This window comes from Protopterus annectens, chromosome 5.part0 (assembly GCF_019279795.1).
Source record: "Protopterus annectens isolate FY-2018-M chromosome 5.part0, PAN1.0, whole genome shotgun sequence".
NCBI lineage: Eukaryota > Metazoa > Chordata > Ceratodontiformes > Protopteridae > Protopterus > Protopterus annectens.
This window is the reverse complement of record NC_056735.1, coordinates 1819955779-1819981446: the sequence shown is the minus strand read 5'-3', so window position 1 is coordinate 1819981446 and position 25668 is coordinate 1819955779. Positions and strand designations below refer to the sequence as shown.

General features: G+C 40.9%; 1 protein-coding gene across 44 annotated transcripts in view; it reads right to left on the bottom strand.

The window, feature by feature from the left end:
- Window positions 1–25668, bottom strand: part of LOC122801915 (ABI family member 3 binding protein) — a 3486228-nt gene that overhangs the window by 1380285 nt on the left and 2080275 nt on the right. For 37 of the 44 annotated variants that reach the window (XM_044071601.1, XM_044071602.1, XM_044071604.1 and 34 more), the window contains 2 exons: window positions 11739–11819; window positions 11091–11165 (listed from right to left, as the gene is read on the bottom strand). The exons of 2 other annotated variants lie outside the window; for them this stretch is intronic. In XM_044071601.1, coding sequence (XP_043927536.1) covers window positions 11091–11165; window positions 11739–11819 — 156 coding nt within the window. The remainder of the gene's footprint in view (window positions 1–11090; window positions 11166–11738; window positions 11820–25668) is intronic. 5 more of the 44 variants (XM_044071608.1, XM_044071623.1, XM_044071641.1 and 2 more) reach the window with 1 other exon arrangement.

The window sequence follows — 25668 nt, the reverse complement described above, 5'->3', positions numbered from 1 at the left end:
TGTGTCACTAAGAGGTACACCATGATAGTATCTGAGTCAACTACAAGCACTCACATGCTGCATGCTCATGATACACTTCCTTGCTGCAGCTGAACAGGCAAATGGTTGACCTCCCATATCTATTTATCTCCCAAGGCCCTACTAGAACCTTAACTCTAACCCTATATGCTTTCTAAACCTAAAACTTCAACCCCCTCCCTAATCCTAAATTTCCCGATCACTCCCTAACCCTAAAACTCCCTTCCTTCTTCCCAAACCCTAAAATTCCAACCATCTCCCCAATCCTAAAACTGCCTTCCTGCTCCCTAAACCTAAACTCTAACCTCACTCCAAAAACCTAAAACTCTCTTACTGGTCTCATTCTCTAATACTAACCCCCTGCATGCTCCCTACAGCTGTTTGCCCAAACCATGTATTCAAGTTTGAGCACAAGCAGTGCTCCCTCCCCCACAGGAGCTTGACTGAACTTTTTATTTTTTTTATTTTTATTTGAGTTTCAGCAGGAGTAGCAGCCTGCATGAACTATAAGGAGCTTGAGTTCCTGGCTTTGAGACAGTAGTTTATGAGCACAAGGGCTCTGAGCTCCTGTAATGAGCCCATAATAGCATGCTATGGCACAAAGTTATGCAGGAAGTGAAAAGAATAGGTAACTGTAGGCACCTCCATTGAGTGCAATATCCTGCTCAACAAAATATGTGTTCCAAAATATCATATAAAGCTGTTTTCCAAGTTTCTCACTATACTTGCCACAGGGGTACTGGAAGTATATGTTTATCATCTTAGAATGCCATCATATTTTTCATGCACTTTTAAGTTCCACTGGTGGATGGTTCAAAATAGTGTGACAATAGATGGCTGATGTCAGCATGACTGCTGTGGCTAACTATGATGGTTAGTTGCAGATGGCAGAGTCCAATGACACAGTGACACTATCTGCAACTCACTGAGGTAAGCAATAACCAGATCTCCAGGTATAGAGGCCCCTGCTACTCCAACCAGAAGAAGCATTAGATATGCACTTGACCTCTGATGTAGACACACCGACTGCATGGGAAGGATGCAAAGAGGTCTGACTGCCACAACTCCTTTACCATCACCTATAATACATGTAGCACTCAGAATCAACCAGTAGATGGAGGTCAGTGATACAGGCACATACTGCTGTTTCAGACACCTCTAAAAGTAATTTAGCTGAGTTGCTTGTGGTTTCTCTTAGCAAAGACTTGGTGACATATAAATCTCAAATGCTTCCTCAAGCCACACAAAACCTTTTTGAAAAATGAAGTTTTCTATGGATCTATAGCTAAATAGTGCACCTACAAACACCACACTGGGATTCTTCAAAATTATTAGATTGACAAAAAACAAAATTGATTTCATCAGGGTAACTAAAAAGAAGTTATGTACTCACCATAACGTTCCATGTGAGTTGTTCATCTCGCCTTCATTCTTACAGATGGGTATGGAGCTGATCCTCGGCTCCGAGTCAGCCTACTACAAAGCTCGAGGCATTCAGACAGCTCAAGGCCAAGTCCCTATCCCATGATACACCTTGAGTTACCTCAGATCTTGTTTGCTGCATATAATAATACCATGTGCCATTCTATCACTCTTTAGGAGAAAACCCACGAAAAGACTGATCAACCAGAATAAAACTAGTATCTTGCTCCTCAAAAAACCCTGGAGGGGGTCGGAGGGTTAGAAGTAAGAATGAAGGTGAGATACACAACTCACATGGAACGTTATGGTGAGTACATAACTTCTTTATGTGAAGTTGTTCTATCTCGCCGTTCATTCTTAAAGATGGGTAGCATCCCAAGCACCATCTTTCTTGGGTGGCTCACAGAAGTATGTTTTTCAGGACAGTAGAACCAAAGGATGCCCTGTCCCTGGAGGCCTTGTCAACTTTGTAATGAATGGTAAAAGTATGAGGTCTTGACCAAGTAGCTGCTGCACACATGTTGTCTATAGGAAGCCTAGCACAGAAGGTAGAAGATGTGGACACTGCTCTGGTACAATGAGCCTTAATTTTGTGTTGTAAAGGTAAATTAGCAGCTGAATAAGTAAATGTGATACAATCAAACAGCCATCTAGACAGTGTTGTTTTTGCCACTGCCATACCTTTTCTGGAATCTGAAAAGGAAATGAAAAGCTGTTCAGATTTCAACTCTTTTGTTCTATCCAGGTAAAATCTGAGCTGTCTATGAACATCAAGCTTGTGCAGCCTATACTCTAAATTGTTGTTGTGTTTGGGGAAGAACACTGGTAAATCTATGATCTGGTTAAGGTTGGCTTCAGTACAAACTTTGGGTAAAAATGAAGGATTTGTTCAGAGGGACAGTCTGTCAGCATGGAAAATCAAATAAGGAGGCTTTATGGACAAGGCCTGTAGCTCTGGTACTCTACGGGCAGAAGTTATGGCTACTAAAAAGATAGTCTTCCATGACAAATATTTCAAATCACATGAGGAAACTGGTTCGAAAGGTGGGAGAATAATGTGTGTAAGCATAAAATTGGTTTCTATGGGGTATAAGGGGATTTCGCAGGTGGTCTGAGATGAAAGGTCCCTTTGAGAAAGGCTTTGGATAGTTTGTGTGACATTATGTTTAATCCTTCAAAGCCAAGGTGAAAATTAGAGATGGCGGCAAATTGTACCAGAACTGTTGCTGCTGCAGCTCCTTTATTGAAAAGCATATTCAAAAACATTTACCTGGCTATGTTGGGAATTGGAGCAGCCAATTTCAAATTCAATTTCAACTGTCAGTTTCAGGGACTGAAGAGAGGGATGAAGAGCCCCCGATGAATGCGTCAGAAGGTCTGGAACTGGGTCCAGATCCCAAGGCTCTTCCAACAGATGAAGTCGAAGGAAGGGAAACCAAATCTGATGAGGCCAATGAGGGGCTATTAGAATGATGATCCTTCCCAGGGCTTTTGCTTTCTGCAGTACTTTGGGTATCAAGGGAATTGGTGGGAATGCATAGAGGAGACCTGGAGGCCAATCGTGTATGAGTGCGTCCCTTGGGGCTTCTCCCGCAGGGGGAATCAGGGCAAAGTAGCTTCTGCAGTTTGTGTTCATGTGATTGGCAGAAAGGTTGCAGCAAGGCTGACCCCACCTGTGGAATTTTCTCTCAGCTATCTCTTTTTTTGATTGACCACTCGTGAGGCAACAAAATTGGCCTGCTCAGTTTGTCTGCTATCATGATGGATTTCCCTTGGATGTGCGTTGCTATCAGAAAGCGCTGGGTAGATGTAGCCCACTGTCATAACCTTAGGGCCTCGCAACAAAGGGGATAGGACCTGGTTCCTCCTTGTTTGTTCAAGCACCAGACCACTGACATGTTGTCCGTCAAAATCACAATAGTCCCCAGAGGGAGACAGTCCAGAAAGTACTGCAACACCAAAAGTACTGTTCTCATCTCCAGGACATTGATATGCAGATGTGTCTCCTGTTCAGTCCAGTGCCTTGGACTGTTCTTCCCTGAAAATGACCCCCCCATCAGGGAAGCATCCATGGTCACTGTGGCCGCTGGTGAGGGAAGGATAAAAAGACGACCTGTCGTCACATGAAGAGAAGTCAAACACCACTGAAGAACCGTTTTGCATGTGTTTGTGATAATTATGAGATGAGACATTGGGAGCTCTTGATAAGACCATTGAGTGAATAACAGCTATTGTAGCACCCTCATGTGCATGCAACCCAATGGTATTGCTAATATTGCAGCTGCCATCATGCCTAACAACTTTAGCACTTCTGATGCTGGAGCCTTGTCTTTGGATATGATGTTGTGGACCTGCTGATGAAGTAGTAAAACATTTATTGCTGGAAGTTTTAGAGTGGTGGTGGTGTCCAATTCTCCTCCGATAAAACCAATATGTTGTGATGGCGACAAGGCAGATTTTTCTGAATTTATTGTAATGACCAGATGATTGCAAAGAGTAAGAGTGGTGTCCCTGGCTTGTCTTAGCTGATGCCTGGTGGTAGTGGTGAGGAGCCAATCGTCTAAGTACAGAAACACCAGGAGTCCTAAATGCCTCAGGTGAGCTGTGACCACTGCCATACATTTGGTGAACACTCTGGAGGCTGTAGTGAGACCAAAGGGCAAGGCTTAAAACTGGTAATGATTGGCTCCCAGCCAGAAGCGCAGATGATCCCTGGATGGTCTGGCCTTTTTTATATGGTAGTATGCATTCTGTAGATCTATCGAGCACATCCAATTGTCTTTCCATAAAAAGGGAAGTATCAATTGAAGTGTGACTATTTGGAACTTCTTTTTCTTATCAGATCTGTTTAGTCTGCTGAGGTCCAAAATAGGTCTCCAGTGCTCTGTCATTTCTGGAACTAAAAAGAATCTTGAGTAAGTTCCGGATCCTAGCTGGTCTGCTGGGATTGGTTGGATGACTCTTTTTTCTTAGCAACGTTTGGACCTCTACTGTTGCTTGTTCCCTGTAACTGGGTGGAACGTCTGGGATTTTTGTTGTAAATGGAGGGGGGAGTGGTGAAAGGAATGAAATATCCTCTGGAAACTATACTTTGTACCCAGTTGTCATTTGATATTTTTAGCCAGGCATCTGGATACAAAGATAAGTGACCCCCGACTGCCTCCAGAGCAGGACAGTCGGGCCTCCTTTCAGGAGCACTGGTAGGGCTTCCCAAAGAACTGGTCTCTGTCGCCCTGGTTTTGTGGACCCCCTTTGCCGCGAGGGCGGCGTCTTCCATTATTGCCACATCCTCTGTGCCTGGAGGGGGTTCACCACGTGTGTCCAGCAAGGCTCCTTGGGCTTTTCGGAACCACATCTTTCCTCCCTTTTGACCCTTGGGGTACAGTCTGGTAGAGGTAGAAAAATGGACTCCGATGGCAGACAGAGTCTTTCCTTCCTGCTCACACCTGGTCAAAGTTTCCTTAACTTTGGGCCTGAAAAGAGATGAGCCATCAAAAGGGGTGTTGACAAAGAATGACTTAAAGGGCTCTGCGAAGGAACACAAACGCATCCAGGAATGTCTCCTGAGAGCAATTCCTGTATCCGCTGCCCTACTTGTTCCATCAGCTGCATATGAAATGAGATGCATGGACAAGTTCACTATGGAATTAAGGGTAGCAAGCTGGGAGGTGACTTTGTCTGAAGCTCCTGCAGCTACTGTACCCTGAAGAGTATCTCCAAGCTCTTTAGGAGGTCTCTTTGCAGTCTCATAAAATGAGTGAGATAGTTCAGTGAACGCATGGCAAAAGTCGCTGAACTGTATTTGTGCTTCCTATATCTATCCATGATCCTAAAATCTCTGTTAGGAGGATGGACAGAGGAAGAAGTTTCTGACATTTCCTTTTTGGTGGATGCTGCCACCAACATGGCATCAACTGGCACTCCCTTGGTAAGGAAAGACTTTTCCTGGGGGGCAGAAATAAATTTATTAGGCCTCCTAGGGACAGGCTCCATGGTGTCCGGAGACTCCCATGCCCTTCGTGAGAACAACTCCATGAGCTCATCGAAGGGCGGGGAGACCCAAGAGGTGAAGTGTTGAGACCCGAAAGCCTTCAGGAGAACCAACTCATCTTCAGTAGGGTTGGTGGACTTCCAGCCATCCCTCTGCCTAAGGATTTCTAATATCTCAGAAAAAGAGATATCCTCAGAGGGGCACCGTGGGGATTCATCTAAGTCAGTATCGGATGTGAGAGACTCCTGTGGGGAGTCTAGGTGCTTCCTCTTACAGATTCTCTTCCTGGCAACCTCATCAGTGGGAATTTCTGGTGAGGTCTCGGAAGAGCAGGGGCCACCTAGTGGGGCTTCCTGAGGCTCAGGGTCTCTACGCTTAGAAAGGATCTGTGAAGCAGAAGTGGACACAGGTGCTTTTGGGGAGGAGGTAGCTGGACCTGAAGTTGTAGATGACTTAGGAGATATCATTCTCCTCATGGCTTCGAAAGCACCTCTGCTCCAATGAGAAGGGACCGCTGGATCTGAAGAAACTACCGATCCCCTCAGCACTGGGACAGTGGGCTCCAAACCAGAAGTAGGTGCCGAACTCATCTGAGCCAAAGCCCCGAGAGGCAAAGTCGGAACTGACATGTCAGACTATCCTCCCTGGACCCGACAGGAGAATGTTGGCTCCTAGACTCCTTGATAGGCTCTGAGGAAGTCCGAGTAAATGGAACTGATGGCACTGGAACAGGCATTGGCTACAAAGGCTCAACAATCATCAGGTCCAATTCCGAAGGGCCAGTATGGCTTGGAGGAGGAAAATAAGTCGATTGCATTACAGTTTTAGGCTCCAAAACCACCTGGGTCGGAGCCGACAAAAATTTAGCGAACGCCGGTACCTGTAGCAACTTCTACACCACATGATCTACATCCAAATCGGACAGGCTGATTGAGGACCGAGATGAATGGATGGATGGAGGGACTGACTGCAGAATAGGTGACTTTAGTACTCTGGAAACCAGTTTGAGGATTGGGGACTGGCTCCAAAAAGACAAGACGCTCTGCTCCGAGGGCTGTGGAGCTGACGTCAACACTTTCTTAGATTTTTTACTTCCGAAGAAGAAGAAGCCTTAGAAGATTTTGAAGACTTACTAGCTGTACCCTGGTCACTCAAAGCTTCTTGAAAAGACAGTTTCAGAAGTCTTCTATCTATAAGTTTTCTTTTTTTCTCCTGAAGAACTCTGGATGAAAAAGAATGGCATGGCAAATGGAGCAGCTTACTTGTAAGTGCAAGGTTCCAAGACAATACACACAGTTTACGTGACTATCTGTCACAGACATCTACTGTCCACATTTAGGACACTTTTTAAATCCTGACTTGGGATGCCTATCTTTATCCTGGTAAGCTATAATCAAGTATACAGTATCCAAATAAAAACTACTGTACTTTAAAGAGATTAGACACACCCAAACAATTAGCAAAATATTTGCTAAATTAGCAAAATAAGCCTTAAATAAAAAAATGGGCTGAATATCAATGTACTGACTAAACTATCACTATTCAAAAACACACACGCACTAACTACTTATTTAACTACAAGCTATATAATATTTTAAAGGCGCACTAAAGGGGAAAGGGCATATTAAAGGCCTATAGAAAAAAACGAAGGCCAAAAAGAGAAGAAAAATATCTAACAAGCTCTAAAAGCTATAACTATTCAACACTAACTCTAAATATATTTTGAAATAATTTTTCAAGATAATATCTGAAAAAGAATTATACTGGCCTGAGCTGTGCAAGGAACCTCCAATCTTTTGCAGTGGCAAACTAGAACTGAGGTAACTCAAGGTGCATCATAGGATAGGGACTTTGCCTCGGGCCGTCTGAAGACCTCAAGCTTTGTGGTAGGCCGACTTGGGATCGGCTCCGAACCCATCCGTAAGAATAAGCGGTGAGATAGAACAACTTCACATTAAACGTTTTTGCAAAGGGGAAAGGACTCCTGCATCCATTATGTGGGAATCGGTGCCTCTCACACCTCCACATCGGACTCTGTGATCTTGCAAACTGTGGGAAACTCCCTTACTATCAGAGTTCAATGTCGTTGCCTGAGTGCAAAATCTTCGATTAAACACAGAAATCATTTATAAAAAATATGTAATCCGGGTTTAGTCAAACATGGTGGGAACTTCACTGTATATCCCGTTAAAATAAATACTATTGAATTCAGTGAGACTTCTGTATTGATCTACTCAATACATTATATTTATGTGTGTTAGTATATACCATTATTCTACAATATATGTTTATGGTTGTCCAGTAAATACAAATCCTCTTGTAAGAGATTCCCTATAGATCTTTTCCAAAGTACAGAGATATGAAAAAAGCTTTCAGCGTATATACTATTATCATATAATGTTATGTGAATTAGAAAATGGACAATTGAAGAAAGAATCAAAATGGTTTCTCACTAATTTCACATCAGCCAAAAGAAATTCATTAAATAAACATTGTACTCATATTAACACAGTGATGACTTCTGATAAAAAGAAAGACACTGGAATATTGTACAAAACTGATTACTGTAATGGACTGAGGTTATTATTACAAAAGAATTAGTAACAAACTGTTTAACAGAGGTCATCAGTAAGTTAATATGTTATATGGGATTACCTTCTAAATCACAAATCCCACTTCCCCTTATGTCAGAATGTCGAGAGAAAAATAAAGAAAACATACAATCACAAACGAACAATTTTTCTCAGGGCAAGGAAACACCTGTCCAACATGGAACGGAAACACATCTGCCTATGTAAAAAAAAACACTCTACTAATTTATGACTCAGCACATACCGATAGAGAAGAGTTTTTGAAACAGGTACAAATACATGCATACATCAAACAGGACATTATTGTTATGACAGACAATGTAATTTATACAAATACTGAATATACTGAGAGCTTAGAAGCAGTTAAACATGTTTTTTACAAACACCAAGACTATATTGCAAAAGTGATAAAGGGAATAGTTTCCTTTTTTACAGGTGTACTCAACCATCCATGCTTATGAGTGACAGCTGACTTTTATAGTGATCCCATGAAAAGTGGCTACTATCTACAGAGATTACTAGGCAAGGGGTGGAGAAACGGAAGTAGACTTCCAGACCTTTCTTTTGTATCATGGATGCATGCACACACATCTACTGACAATTTAGAAGTTGTCACTCTACCTATAACTGCGTGCCTTTGAAATGTGGAAAGGAACTGGAGCACCCAGAGAAAACCTAAGCGAACACAGGGAAGACATACAGATTTCATACAGAAGGCACCCAGTCAAGAATTGAACCAGAAAACTTCTCCATAGCTTGTATCAACTTTGTTAATAGCTATATTATTTCAAAACTTGACAACTTTGTAAACAAAGCAAGGATAAAGACAGGAAGAACAATGGGACCAAAGAGGATAGTGACAGTCCTGTAAAGTGGGCTTTCCACCCAAAGACCCAAACTACGATGAAGAACTACTCAACCTGCAATAATGTTGGGAGATCTACAGAGGAAAGTAGCAAAACTAGTCAGGTTAAGAGGTAAATAAAAATTTTTGGAGATGAAAAACACAGGGCCAAGCATTTTTCTGGGTACCTGTTGAAATTCCAGGGGTCATCACTTTGAGCGATGAAAGAGCCAATATTATTTGATCTCCAATTTCTTCACAAAAGCAGTGGCTCTAGAAACACCCACACTAGGAATCCAAATCTACACCAACAAATAAATAAGTGTCACTGACAGCTGGATAGGTAGAGGGTAATCATGTACACAGCTCTACCTCATTTAGGAGGTTAGCACTATTAAGTACTTGTAAAGGCTGGTAAAACTTTTAAATGTGACTCATTTAAAATGTACATGGCTGGGGAATCATATGGTTTCCATGATCGCTTGCTTATTATTGTTATTATAATTGTAATTTCAGTCTTCTGCATAGTGGAAATATGAGTATGAATACGGGGGAATGCATAGCGTCTGACATTTTGAAACCTTAACTATTTGTTCTGCTATGATGACTACTGATCTTGGAGCTAGTAAATATAAGCAGCAGGACTGCTAGGGATGCAGAGGGCAAAAGTCTCCCTTACAAAACTTGCTTTAAAGATGCAAAAAGTGCAATACTGGGTTTCAGAATTCACTGTTTTTTTCAGCTGCAGCACTGCTTTTCATAAGTGGGTACTCACAGTATAATGTTGCATAGTTGTGAGAAGCTGCTTTTTTTAGGCCGACAGACTTAACAGAAGTGAAAGTAGTCAGTTAAGAGGTAAATAAAAGCTGCTGCAATACTTTGTATTAAGTCAGCATTCAAGGCACATGAATACAGCTACAACAAACATATGTTATAGCAAATTTTATCTTGATGTCAGAAAAGACTATTTTATCACAAATATGACACGAAAACAGGACTGTAAATTATGCTATATATGAACCTTCACACTGATCCCAAATATCATATTAATATAATTACTTCAAATAGACCTCATATGTCTATTTCCTTTTACTATCTTTTCTACCCTATTGTTCAGTGAGTCACAAATGAATGATATAACTCTTCAACAATATGCCATCCTGCTTTTCATTCATTTGACCTGTGTCTCTCCCAAACATTTTATTCTGGAAGCTTTGTGCACATCCACCCATGGTGGTCAAAACCTACCTTAACATGAAATAACAAGAAATTACTATTCTTGTATAAATGTTTCCTTATGCAACTTGACTATAAATGTGTTTTTTTTTTCAAGAAACTGAACAATGTATAACTGCATCCTTCAACTATTAGGACCTTATCACAGTAGTACACTCCTAAAAGAGAAGGCACTTGCCTCCTACATAATGTTTAGCTTCAAACCTCAAGCACATGTACTGATGATTTCTTTCCAAACTCTGGTTAAGAATGCCATGTGTCATGGCAGTATTGTAACACAGACTATATCCTGTTACTCAGCTCATCATTTTATTATGAAAAGTTTATTACTGTGGCAGTTTACTTATTCATTTCTAATTTTTTTTTTGGCTGGATTAGAAGGCTGCTCAAAATGAAAGTTTTCAGCTTGGACCTGAGTTAAAAAGCAAAATATAGTACAGAGCCAAATGTAACAAATTATACTTGAATAATGTATGGAAGGAGTAATACAGATTGTTATATTATCTTAAATCACAGCCCATAATTATCGTGTATATGACACCTCAGTGTTTAATGACTTAGTGAGGCAAAGAAGAGCAGTAGGTAATTTATTTATGTACTGATGTCTTACTACTGGAACTGCTGCGTGCCATACTGTCTAAAATTAACAAGTGATTACTAGCAGAAAACAGACTACATGAGCAAAGTTAATGTGCATCATCAAGGAATACACGAGTAAAAAATATACATGGGCATATAGTTTTACCCCACTTATATCACAATATGGATGAATTACTAATATATTCTATGATGTACCTAACTATGTATTGATAATAGTTGGTGGTACAGAGAGGAAAATATGTCTCACTTTTTAAAAGATGGCCGCATTTTGCAACATTATAAAAGGCCACTTGATTATAGTGAATACACTCACTAAAGAATACAGACATTGGACTGAATATCTTAACACATCACACTTTTGGGAATACATTTCAAGCTAGCAAGTTACCAGGTAAACTGCTTGTTAAATCCCCTTTGGCAGAGGTTGAAGACATGTCATTTCGTTGAGGAGTTTCTGTAAGAGCTGAAAGAAAGAAAGGCATTTACAATGTGGAATTCTGGTTCTGGCATCATATGGATAAGTACCAGCACGCATGCTGTAAACTGGAATGAAGCAACAAAAACAGCAAGCTTTGATACATGATTACGATGTGGAACTTCTAATTCTATATCTACCTGTTAAGTAAAGAGGAAAAAGTAAAACATGAAACATGACTTGAACCAAAGTCTCATGATAAAGTGGTGAAGCTTGGAAATAAACTATAATGATTTGATTAGAGATCTTAAGACATCTAGATAAAAAAATTAATGAATAAAAATGTGTGATTACAAAGAAGCAGATAGTTAGCTGGCAGTGGCAGAAGATCTTATGGAAAGATAGTGGGAACTTGACCTAGAAGCATAACATTTGAAAATGATGTTAGTCAGTCATAATACTCTTATAAACACATAATCAAGCTGTACTCACAGAAAATACAAAATAGACTATTAAATATGATTTTTTAATATTCATGAGCATAATGCGGGAAAAATGGAAGTGGTTCAGAATTCACTAGCAAAATAAGAATTAACAAGCAAAAAGATTGTCTGCTATTACCCGGTATTTCTTCCGGCAATAAGTGTGTATAATTTTGCTTTGAGTTATTTGGTATATCACTGTGATGTGTTCCAGTTGGAGCTGAAGAAAAAAACATGAGTCAAGTATCAAGATACTGAACAATGAAAGCATACAAAAGCACAGAGTAATACAACACTGTAATTCAATACACTGGAAACATCTTTTCTGTCTAGATACAGGCATAGCTCTACTACTTTGACTGTTTAGTTATGTTGCAGCTGAACAACTGACACTTTCCAGAAAGGTAATACTTTATCACACAAATCGTCAGTGAAAGACGTATCATACCTGGAGCTGTGATGCAATAAGATATTGTTAGAAGGTCAGAGAATGATTTCTGGCATCAGCTGTAGATCTATCCAGATTAAGGAGTGACTCTTATTTTATTTTTCTAGATTTCATTACCGCTATTTAAAATTTTGACAAAAACAAAATTCATAATCTGCATTTTAACACCTAGTATCCTTGTTTACATGGCCTGAAGTTCATAAGAACCTGTTTTATTCAAGTCAAATAATGTTAAAAAGTATGCTAAAGAAATAATCTTTTTATGAGCACTGTGTGATGCTAAATTAAAGAAATGATTGGTAATATATAATAAAGCTAGAATAAAGTAAGAGTTCTCATCGTAATGTCTCTTTTAGACAGTGGCATATCAGTAAAACTGAATTTATGTAAATATAATGGGTGAATACTATGTGTGCCACAAGGAGAGCTAAAGTAGAAAATGTGGCTCTCTGCTGTTGCAAATGTTAAAATGAACACACAATCTTGAATACTGAGACAGCAGAACTACTATAATTCATGGTCTATATGCTGCCTTGTCTGTCCCATCGAATCCTCACATATTATGGTGAGAGCTAGCTGAGAGGAGCTGTCATTTATGTAGACATCAGTGGTGGTTATGTGTTTCAATTTTTCATCACTAATGTTGCTGTCCAGGGTTTGGCATGCAATGAATGCCAGTAAGGATGTGACAACTGCTTCTGTGAGAGACACAACCTCTTAAGATAGTTCTGTCTCCCTTGAAGATAGAACTTCCATTACATCTCTGTTCTCCATGAGGAATTCAGCCAAGGGAACATATGTCTCAGGCAGGTACTCCCACATCATCTCCCCGAGAAGATGCGAACAGGCAAGACCACATCACTCCTCTCCTTCCTGAAGTGCTCCAGCACATATCCAAGCCACAAATCAAACTTGGGTCACCTTTGTCATAGTTATGGCTTAACTCATCTGTGCCAAAGGAGCAGGCAGTAGTCAACAATTTATGGCATACCTCACTAAAAACAACTGATACAAGGATACTGATTTATGTAGAATTAACAAGGTACACATTGTATAGGGTGCAATACTGTCATTGTGTAGATTGTCTGATTGTGCATACATAAAGGCACTTTTGCTCATTATACCTTAAAAGTGGACTGCAAAACTGTGACTTAATGGGAGGAAGCAGTTGTGGAATCTGGTATGATTTCTAGAGATGGACTCCACCTATTACTTAGGGGATGGATTTTTTCTTTAAAAGTTAAAACAACTGTATGTTTTTTTAGGAAACAGATTATCAGATGCACTGTACAACATCATCTTAGGAGGTCAGATAATTTTGAGAAAGTTTTCTACATGAATGTCTATAGTCTCACTGCAAAATATGATGAACTTAAAGCAGCAACAATTTGGGAAAATTATGAAAAAAGAAGTTATGTCTTACCATAATGTTCTATCTGTGCTGTCGATCTTCACTAATCCTTGACTGTGGGCTCGGTTCCAAGCCTTTGAACTGACTCGGCTGTTTACTTCAGCTCGTGCCTTCCAAACTCTTGAGCCAGGCTCTAGCCATAATGCTCCTCTCAAAATTACCTTAGATGGAGTTTGCCCAACACAGTGGCAATCAGACACGCAGAAATTATAGTAATAATAATAAACATAATAGTCAGAGACCAGACATCTGTCCATAACATGAAGCCAGCCATGGAAGATTCGGTCCATTTGGAGTCACAGGATGGGGGGAATGTCACGGATTAGTGAAGACTGACAACACAGATGGAAAGTTATGGTAAGACATAACTTTTTTATCTGATGTTGTCTAGTTTCACTCAGTCCTTGACTGTGGGACAGAGTCCCCAGCTACTTTAGTCTTGGGAGGTCTCACTGAAGAATGTTCCTAAGCACCATTGAACCAAATGATGTCCATCTCCTTGAGATCTGATCCAATTTATAATGAGTGATAAAAGTATGTGGAGAAGACCAAGTGGCCACTGCACAATTGCCATCCAAAGATGCTCTGGCATGAAAAACTGCAGAAGTTGCCACTGCTCTGGTAAGCTTTAAAAGTAAATTACCTAGAGATAGGGAAGTAAATGCAACAAATAACTGATCAGATTTTCTGAAATACTTTGTTCTGTGAAGGTAAAAATGCAGTTGTCTGTGGACGTCTAGCAAATTAAGGGAATACTCTCCTTTACTGGTAATGTTAGGGAAGAAGACTGGCAACTGAAGAGTCTGATTTATATTGGCTTTTGAAACACTTTTGGTAAAAAGATGGATTGGTCCTAAGTGCAACTCTATCTATGTGGAATATTAAATATGGAGGTCTGCAGGATAAGGCCTGAAGTTCAGATACTCTTTTGGGAGACATAATAGCCATTAAAAATCAAGTTTTCCAAGATAAAATGTTTAAGTCACAAGTCGCTGACGACTCAAAGGGGGACAAAGTAAGGCACTGTACAATTAATGTTAGATCCCAAGGAGGAATTGTTTTTTTAAATAGGGGTCTTAGCATCAGGAGCCCCTTTAAGAATGCTTTGCAAAGATTGTGGGACATTAACGGTGAGCCATCGAATCCCATATGAAAGTTTGAGATTGTCGCTAGATGAAAGGAACCAGATTGATAGAGGTTGGCTAAGAAATCCAAAACCTTGTGAACTGGGGTCAAATAAGGATCAAGTTTGTTGTTGAGAGCCCAGTTGGCAAATTTTTCCCATTTACCTTGGTAAAGATTTCTAGTTGAAGGTTTGTGATGAGCCACAATTATATGATGGACAGGACAGGATAGGGAAGGAAGCCTGGCAATCATGGGAATTGGAGAACCTATGCAGTGAGCCTGAGATGTTGAGGATTTGGATGAAGCAAGCCTTCTGGATGGGACAGCAGATCTGGAGCTGGGTCCAGAATCCATGGCTTCCGAAGAAAGCCAAAGGAATGGAAACCAAACCTGTCGAGGCCAAGAAGGAGCAATGAGTTCTCCATCCTCTTGGCTTTCTTTAGAAATTGCGATATTAAGAGAGTTGGAGGAAAGGCATAGAGAAGACCTGAGGGCCATCAGATTGTTTTGCTCTTTAATATTGTTAATTTGACTCTATTTGTATGTATTTGTATATCTGTTTGGGGCTTTTCCCCTCAGGTCTCCACTGAAAAAGGGTAAATTCTTACCCAGCTGGACCAACCCGGTTAACAAATGTGAAATAAATAAATAAAATATAATTACTATTTGCCAGGCAGATTGATGCAGAGATAGTCTTCCCCAACTGCCTCCAGAGGAAGGCAATCAGGCCCCCATTCAGGGGTGTGATAGGAAGTACCAGAGAAAGATTCTCTGAATTCCTGGTTTTGTGATCCATTTCTGCCTCTGGGGCAGCATCTTCCATTACTTCACCCTTTGCCCAGGGGAAGTCTTTGCCACGTGAATCCTGGAAAGGCCCTTTGTACTTTTCGAACCATAGTGTCCCGCTTCTCTGGTTCCTAGAGTAAGGCCATTAAGAAGTGGAGAAATGCATGCCAATGGCAGAAAGGGTCTTGCCATGTTTCTCACATCTGTTTAAAGTGTCTTTTACCTTGGGACCAAAAAGGGTAGATCCGTCAAATGGAGCACTGACAAATGATGCTTTAAATGGCTCCGCAAAGTCACACAAGTGCATCCAGGAGTGCCTTCTAATGACTATGCCTGAACCTGCTGCACTAGTTGTCCCTTCAGCTTCATGAGCGATCAGCCTCATGGACAAGATGGAAATTGCATCAAGGGTTGCTAGTTGAGAGGTAACTCTGCCATGTACCCCTTCAGCTACTACTCCTGAGAGGGTATTCAACAGCTCCTTTATCAGATCCCTCTATTATCTTCTAAAGTGTGCCATATAATTCAAGGACCTAACAACAAAGGTCATTGAAGCATAAACATGCTTCCTAAACCTATCCAAAGTCCTAGACTCTTTGTTATGAGGATGACTAGATGGATTTTCCTCAGCAAGTTCTTTCTTTGTGGCTGCTGCTATCACCATGGTGTCAATGGGTATGCCTTTAGGCCAGTGTAGCTCATCCTTGGGGGCTGATAGGATATGATCAGGTGTCTTGGTGATCGGATCGATGGAGTTGGGAATCTTCCACGCCTGCTGAGCGATCAACTTAATGAGATCATCAGCAGGCGGAGAGATCCAAGAAGAAGAGGGTTGGGCATAAAAAGCCTTCAGGTATACCAATTCTTCTGAGGAAAGCTGGATAAAAGACCAGCCACCCCTCTGTTTCAAGATTTCTAAGATGTCCCAGGAGGAAACATCATCAGGAAGTGACCTGGGGGATCCTTCCCCTTCATCAAAATTGGTATCTTCGGTAATTGGTACCTTCGGTAAAAGACTCCCCTGGGGAGTCTAAGTGCTTCCTCTTGCACTTTTTCTTCTAAGGTACTTCCTTGGGGGGATGATCCAGGGAAGAGTCTGAAGAGGAAGCCACCAAAGTGGGTCTATCCTGGGACTTTTGTGCCCTCTGTCCTAGGGATGAGATGGACGGCAGCTCAAGTTGAGGGGATGTAGAAACTAGTCCTGACAGGGATGGCATGGAGTGCGAGTCCCCAGTGAACAAGGACTTTTCTATGATCCAGAATGCCCCCCCCCCCCATACAGGGATGGGAGCCTGGAACTGAAATAGACTCCTTCAGAACTGGGTCACACCCTGTGACCTCTGAAACAGAAGTCTGGGAAGATCCTACAATGCCGAGACATCAAGGGACATGGACAGCTCCAAAGTTAAGGAAACCGATCTCTGCACCCCAGACCCGGCCAGAGAGTCTCAACCCTGTGAGGCCTCTGGTGCCCGGAGGAGCTCAAGGCAGCCCTCAGTACCAGAGAAAAGGATGATACCAGAACTGAGACAGTCGACGTTGAGAGTTTCAAAACCACACACTATAATGACTCAATAGGAGTTGGAGGAGCAGGAATGGGTGGTGTTGTAGGTAGGCTGGTTCTGATGCCAGAGTGGCTTGGAAATGAGGACAATTCTCTCTCTGTCAGGAGCTGATCCACCAGTCTCATAATGTTGGCCTCCGAGAGACTCTTTATGGAGTGAATCAAGGCAGTTGAAGGAGACCTGGGGGGGTCTCACTTTGAGGAAAGGTCTTGGTGGCCTATCCTTAAAGGGGTCAATAGTCAGTGAATATCGTGTCCTTGGGAGCAAAGGCAGCTTTTACTGTTCTGGCACTGAAATCTTTGAGGATGCCGAGGAAGTCGCTGTCAGGTCTGATAATTTTGTAGGTTCATAGGTTCATAGGTTCATACTAGGCTATCTGCCCGAGGGCATTTACAAGCCTAGCCCATTATTTTGCTGTGCCTCTGTCAAGCAGTGACACTGAGGTAACCCCTGGGGTGTATCTGCGATCTCCCATCCATTGGTCAAGATTCCTCTTGAACAAGGCCAGCGAGGTGCTCTGCCTCACATAAACCGGGATTTTGTTCCACAGCATAGGGAGTCTTTGGGGGATGAATCTATCACTCCAGCACGTCCTATTAATAACCGTGTTGAGGTTTAAGTCTCCCGCCCTTGTGGCTCTGAGGGATCTAGATTTTTTGAGATGAAGCATGTTCATCAAATCTGGGTTTGACATGGCCTTGTATGTCAGGCACAGGTCACCTCTGAGCAAGCGGTAAGCAACTGAATATAACTGGAGTTCTTTCAGTCGGGCAGCATAAGACAGATTTTTGAGACCCTTTATCCTTTTGGTGAGGAACTTTGTGGCCTCTCCAGCTGCTGCAAGTGTCGGGTCAGATACATTCCGAATGGGGCATTGTACTCAATCATTGGTCTGATGAGTGATGAGTATAGGAGACTATGACCTCCCTTGATCTAGATGTGAATCCCTTCATGATAAGGTGGGCAATGTAGAAGGTCTTCCTAACTACTTTAGCAATATGAGTGTCGAATGAAAGGCTACTGTCAACCTGGGTTCCTAGGTCCCTGATAACTTCTTCTGTGATCAGGGGATTGCCACCTATATGGTAGCTAGTGGTAACCTTGTTTTTCCCGAAGGGTATGACTATGCATTTCTTGGCATTTAACTTTAGGCCATGGCTCTGGCACCAGTTATCCGTTTCTGTGAGACCCTTCTGAAGGATATCTGTGTCGGATGTGTTTTCGACTACGGCGCCCAGTTTGCAGTCATCTGCAAACTTTGTCAGCCATAACCCTCCTGTGTTTGCTTGTACTTCAGAAAAGTAGATGCCAAACAAGAGTGGGCCCAGGACTGAGTCCTGTGGGACACCACTTGTGACAGGCTTTGAGTCTGACATGGCGCCAGCAACTCTGACCCTGTGGGTTCTGTCACTCAGCCAGTTTGCAACCCATCTTGTAATGTATGGGTTTACATTTAAGTTGATGAGTTTTTCAATGATACCCGAGTGGGGTATTGTATCGAAAGCCTTCGTCAGGTCTAGGTAGGCTGTATGGACTGCCTTTCCCTCGTCAATGGCCTTGGTGACTGTTTTGAAGAAGTCAACCAAGTTTAAAAGGCATGATCTGCCTTTGACAAAGCCAAACTGGGTTGGATCCAAAGTCTGCAAATTTCCTATGTCTTTATTTATGAGATCCATTATGATCCTCTCCATGGCTTTGCAGATAAGGCTTGTCAAGCTAATGGGACGGTAATTTCCAGGGTCGGTGGAGGCACCGCCTTTGTGGAGTGGGAACACAGTCACTGTGCGCCACTCCCTGGGCACGTATCCGGAGGTGAGACTAAGATTAAACAGCTGTCCTAACTGTGGGTTTAATTCCTCGTTGAATTCATGGAGCACACAGCCGGGGACACCATCAGGTCCCATGGATGCTGTGTTCTTTGCCTTGGAGAGAGCAATTCTCACCTGGGCGTTAGAGATGTTTGGGGGGCTACAATCATTTGGTATAGATATCTCTCCTTTAGGGGGGGAGGGGGGGGAGAAGTTTGCACTGAACCTGTCAGCCAGTATGTTGGCAATGTTTGTAGGATCAGTAATCTTCACATCATTTTGAACTAATTCTGAGCATATCTGGGAATTTCCTCCTAGGTTTCTGACATAGCTAAGGAATGCCTTATGGTTGTCTTTAGAGTCCTTAGCTATTTTTTTCTCAAAATAGGTAGGTGCCAAATCAGATATACCTTTCGGTGCCGAAGAACTCTTTGGCACCGAAGGCCCTTTAGAAACCTTTTTGGATGGGTCCAACGTACTTGGAAGCAAAGAAAGTCTTTTCTTGCTAGTGGAAGAAGAGAATGATGAAGTGCTGGCTTCAGTTCTAGACCCAGTAATGGCCTCTTCAAAATCCAATTTTAAAAGTCCCCAGAGTATCAATTTGTTGTTTCGCTCATTAAGTGTAAGAGTAGAAAAGCCGTGACAGATTGAACACATTTCTTGTAAGTGGATTTTCCCCAAACAATAGACACAAAGGGTATGCCCGTCAGAGTTGGGCATTTTACCCTGACATTTCTGACACCTTTTAAATCCAGAGGTGCCTTTAGAGGATTTAGCTGGAGAAACACACACACACACACACACACACACACACACACACACACACACACACACACACACACACACACACACACACACACACACACTTTAGCAGAAAGGGATAGAAATAAAGATTTTTTTTTTTGGTTGGGAGAGAATAAGAAGGAAAGGGGTAGGAAATACCAACAATGGTATTTAAGATATAACTTAAAAGGTAAGGATTATCCAATGATGGTACATGAGGAACTGCCAATGGTAGTGAGAAAAATACACACGATAGTAAGAAGATAAAATGAGAGGAACAGGTAGACAGTAAGAAAACTATTATGAAGAAAAATAATGAAAAAGAGATTTTAAATAAGCAAAAAACTTACTTAGAATAACCCAAGGCTTGAGAGAAAGATTGAACGCATCTGACACCCGAAGCGGCAAATGAGATCTGAGGAAATTTTGAAAGGAGCATTATGGGTAGAGCCTGGCTCAAGAGTATAGAAGGCGCAAGCTGAAATAAAAGGCTGAGTGAGTTTCGAGGCTCGAAACCGAGGCCCACAGTCAAGGATTGAGTGAAGACTGACAACATCAGATCATTTGTTTTTATTACAATTTGTGATGCAACACCTATTCACTTTAACAGCCTTAATGACATTGCATGTCTAAGGTAAGGAACGAGAGGTGATGGAGTTGCAGTCATTGTACATGCATCTATTATTTGGATGTTTGTCTATGAAGACTGTACACCAAAATGTTGGTTACTAAATTAACTAATATGCTAAACATATCCAACTACCAACTAGGGTAATTACATTTACTGCAATTATTTTGGATCAGAATTCTTAGATCCAATTTTGATGAAGATCTGTACATGGATGGTTTCTTGCAATGAGGCTACACATAAATGTAAAGTAAAACATTTACCCTATATACATAACATATTATTAAACCATATATAATCATAATACTATGTTAATACAATTTGAGGTAAACTAACCCCCGAAAAATACTTATTATAAGTTAATATAGCAATAACCCATGCCTGGGTGTGGGTAATGCTAAATTTACCCACGGTTGGCGTGGTTTGGTCCCGAAGCCCGAGGACCAAACAAAGCCAACCGTGGTAAATTTAGCATTACCCACACCCAGAAGTGGGTTATTGCTATTATACCATGACATTATTTAAGAAAAGAAACTGTTACTTTTCTTAAATAATGGCATAGTATAATGCCTGTTTACTGCCCTTCCGCAGATGTCTGGCATCCGGCAGTTCTGATGTACTGCGCCTGCGCGGTACATCAGAGTTGAGCAAAAGCAACGGAGAAAGCAAGATCTTCGTTGCTTTTTATGTCTCGCTATGTTAAATGAGTTTAACATGGCGAGACAGTTTTAAAATAAGCAACGGACATCTCCGTTGCTTATTTTAAAACTGTCTCGCTAAGTTAAACTCATTTAACATAGCGAGACACTAAAAAGCAACGGAGATCTTGCTTTCTCCGTTGCTTTTTAAACACTGTCTCGCTATGTTAAATGGGTTTAACATGGCGAGACAGCTTTAAAATAAGCAACGGAGATCTCCGTTGCTTATTTTAAAGCTGTCTCGCTATGTTAAACCCATTTAACATAGCGAGACAGTGTTTTAAAAAAACGAGTTATACTAATGGAAAAAAGTCCGGGCGACCGGACCTTTTTCCATTAGTGTAACTCGATTTACAATGGGCACGCTGGCCAATCAGCGTGCACATTTTGGGGGGGGTCATGGTATAATATAAGTTACTATAAGACCATTGTAAGCATCCACTTAATTTAAATGTAAAAGGTTAAAAATAATAATTTTCAAATAGGTTCATGCTAGGCTGTAATACAGTTACCCTATTTATAGCTGAGCAAAAGATCCCACCAATTTACTAAGAAATGAATTAATACCACACAAATTTACAATGAACAATCATCTATCACAATGAACATCAAGAACAATTTTTTTCCACAAACTGCTATAATCCTACAACAGCCGACCCCTAACCCCGTTATTATAAATTTTGCTGCCAATAATGTTAGAAGCATAAGAAATAAAATTGCTGAACTACATGCCTGGATTGGGTCTACGGTTAATCGTCAAAAGGAATAACCATTGAACGGCACATCATCGAATGCAAAGCATCGAAACTCCATCCATCAAAAGTGCACTTCATCTAACCTGTGAGATGGGGAAAGTAACTAGCTGGCCAGCACTTCCCTGTCTCACTGTTCCCCATTGTAGTGTGATCTTGGAATTGGTACACATAGTTGGGGGGGGGATGGGGGGGGACTGCCATTTGTGAGACATAGAAGTGTTGGTCAAGTACTTACTTTCCCCTTCTCACAGGTTTGCTGAAGTGCACACTCACAATTAGTCCCACATTTACAGTGCAAATATGTTAAAGTAGTTACCAAACTCACACAACTATTTCTATTCAACTCTACCCTGATCAAACTAAGTGGTGATATACGTCCTAATCCAGGACTTCAATCCATTAATCAAACCCCTCTCACTCCAAAGCACACTTACTCCCCAAACATCACTAATCTCCCACGTAGTAGCTCAGATCTTTTACTATTAAACATGAACCTAAGAAGCATACTAAATAAAAGCCATGGGTTTCATGCAGCTATCACCCATTACTCCCCCAACTTAGCTATCCTAACAGAAATATGGCTAAAACCCCACATACCAGATAGTGAAATCCTAACCCATGATTACTATTTTGCTATGCATGTCAAATCTGGTAGGAGATTGCATAATTTGACAGAAACCATGCAGGTTGATAAAACTGGAGGGATTATCTGTTAAGCAGGTGTACCAATCCTTGTTGAAATCCCCCGTAATTATTTATTGACTAAAAGTGAAGGCACACCAACAAAGGAGGTCTTCAATAATGGCAGGGTTGTTACCTGGAGGTATATAGATAGCTGTTATAATGATGTGTTTGCTGGAGACTGGTTGAAGGCAGGTGATTAGAATTTCTGTATTCAAGAGCTCTGGGGGTTGACTTGAAGTATTTCTAGTTTTATAATATTTTTGTATATAATAGCTATGCCTCCACCTTGTTTATGTGCCCTGTCGTGTCTATGGATGTTGAATTAATCTTAGACTGGACACTCACAAACAAACCCTCACTCTGTCATCAATCTGACTGTCTCTCTGACAGCCTAAGTGGCCTTCTACCCAATTACCTCCTCCAGCACTGCAGTTGTCCCATTAAAAACATAAATTTTCATACTCATCCGCAACAAAAGGCTTTTTTCCCTTGAAGTCTTTATATCCAGACTCCTGCAACATTGTGACTGGTTCCCTTTAAAACACCTGCAACTAGACTTGGCTGTTGAATATTTCAATGACAAATTCCTCAATATCCTGAATAACCTAGCTTCCATTAGAAAGACCCATACTAATTCCAAGCACACACCATGCCTTACCAATGATACAAAGCAGCTCCTCAGCAGAGAGACAGAGCATGGTAACTATACCAGAAAACCAAAAATTAAGACTCCTTTCTCACTTACCGTCAATTACACAACCTTGTCAAAAAACAAATCAGGCAATACAAAAAGCTATACTATACAACAATGCAACAAAAACACCAAAACAACTGGGGAGCCATTAAACAACTACTTAAGACTGGACATATCACACTCCCAGCTCCAACGACAACAGATACCACAGACAGTATTGCCACACAATTTAATTCACACTTTAGCAGCTCCATACTCTTCTTAGTAAAAAATGACAACATGACCCCTCTATATATTCCTAATAATCTAGGCAGAATCCCCACTTCCTTTACAATCAAACCAATTCAAACTAATACCATAAAAAAATATCGCTCCAAACATAAGCCCTTCTCCCTCACAACCGACCAACAACCCAATGAATTTCTAAAGCTAGCAGCAGATGCCATCTCCTATCCCATATCTCGCATAATAATCCAGTCCATTGCTCAGCAGTACATCGCCAAGCTCTGGAAAGTCTCTTATGTCATCCCTTACCACAAAGGTGACACCTCTACTCAGTTTTCAAACTACAGGCCAATTGCTATCTTCCCTCCCATAGCCAAAATTCTTGAAAAATTCATACACAGACAACTCTTCAACTACCTACTAAGTAATAGTCTCCTATCTGCATCACAACATGGCTTCCGACCTAAACGCAGTACAACCACTACCCTTATTAGTTTTACAAACTCAGTCAACCAGCTTAGACATGACACCCAGCTCATCTCTTTTATCTTTTTTGATATGTCTAAGGCCTTTGAAACAGTATCACACCAAAAGCTACTAAATGATCTAGCTGCCTTAAAACTAACCCAGCCTGCCCTCATCTGACTTCTCAGCAATTTAACTGACCACCAATAGGCTGTTAAATGGCAAAATGAACTCTCCACCCTATTACCAGTCTCAGTAAGGAGTATCTCAAGGCTCAATTCTTGGCCCACTGCTCTTCACCATATTCACCAACAGGCTTAACACAGCCACTATGCATGCAACCATCGTGCAATATGCAGATGATGCCTCTCTCATATGTTCAGCTCCCTCCCTACCAGAATTCCTACAAATAGCCCAACAATATTTCCAAGACATTGAAAAATACCTATAAGACTCTCAATTCAAACTCAACCTGAATAAAACAAAACTTATGCGCTTCACTAAGAACAAAAAGTACCTGACAACTATCCCCTATCCACCATCTACTCTACCAGTATAACTAAAATTGAACCTGTCCAACACACCAAACTCCTTGGAATCACAACTGACAACTTAAAATTTGAATAACATCTCACTCTAAATATCAAAAAGGTCCACATTATGCTAGGCTCACTATACAAAGTCAAGCCTTACCTAACCAATACCACTACACATTCTATAGCTGGGACTCATTTTCTCTGTACCCTTCTTATGCCTCACCTGATTTATTCACCTGATTTAAACAAACTGGAGTCCTGTTATAACCAAATCGCAAGATTTGCTACTAACCAGCCTTACAGAATATATCACTGCACTGCACTGCACTTCATAAACTAAATTGGATCGAACTACCTCACCTCCTATCCTTCAATCAACTAACTTTTGTTCATTCCATCTTCCACCATCCAAGACAACTGTCCATTACTCAAGAGCTTAGTGCAGCTCTACTCAAACTACAGACCATTAAGATCCTCCAAAAAACTAATACTCAAATTAACTAAACTTAATAACTATTACAGTAACTATTCTCCCATCAAATAGCCAAGTCCTGGAATTCCACACCTCAAACACTACTAAACACTAGCAATAAATCCAAATTTAAACTAGTGCTTAAGGAACACCTAACCAACAACTGGTTTTGCTTCGGCACTAACCCAGGCTAATCCGTACTGTCCTTCCTTGTTCTTACAACCATAATATCTTTTCTCTTACTATATTCTAAACTTATTTATCCCAGATCTCACTAATTTCCCGATTTTCTCTACCTACCTTTAGTTCACTACTCATTTTTAGCATTATCTACCTATCTCAAGCCACTTATAATCCATATTTCCCTTCTTCTTGTACTTCACCTCTATATTGGTTTAGCTATCACTGTGTAGAATAAATAACACTAACATAACAACAACCAACTAATTTTTTGCTTTTATACTATACATGCTTCTAATAAATATATACCACCTATGCCATGATATTTACCTACAGAGCAACCATTTCTCTATGTTGGTACAATTTACTTCATGCTAGCTTATTTGTCAGATTGCTAATTAGTGATTTTTACTTAGACATTTTCGGTAGATATTTACTAATTAGGTGTTTTCGCTAGTTATCTTTGTTGGTCAATTACTAGTTAGTTTATTTTATTGTCTAGATTTCTTGCATTAGTCTGTAAGGTTTTTCTGGTATTGTATTGTTTTTTTTGTATAGGAGCTTTTCTCCCGGGCATCCTCTGAAAAAGGGCCACTGGCTCAGTCGGACATCTCCGGTAAACAAATATAAAATAAAATAAAATAAATAAATAGTATTTTCCCCTTCCTATAAGGGCTAGAGGGATAAGACTGAGGGAATACTCATGATTGCTCATTCAGTCTTTCAGGTGATACTTAAAATAGATTATGGAGTTACTCATACTTTACCACCAAGTTGACTATTTTCCATGAAACAGATATACCCTG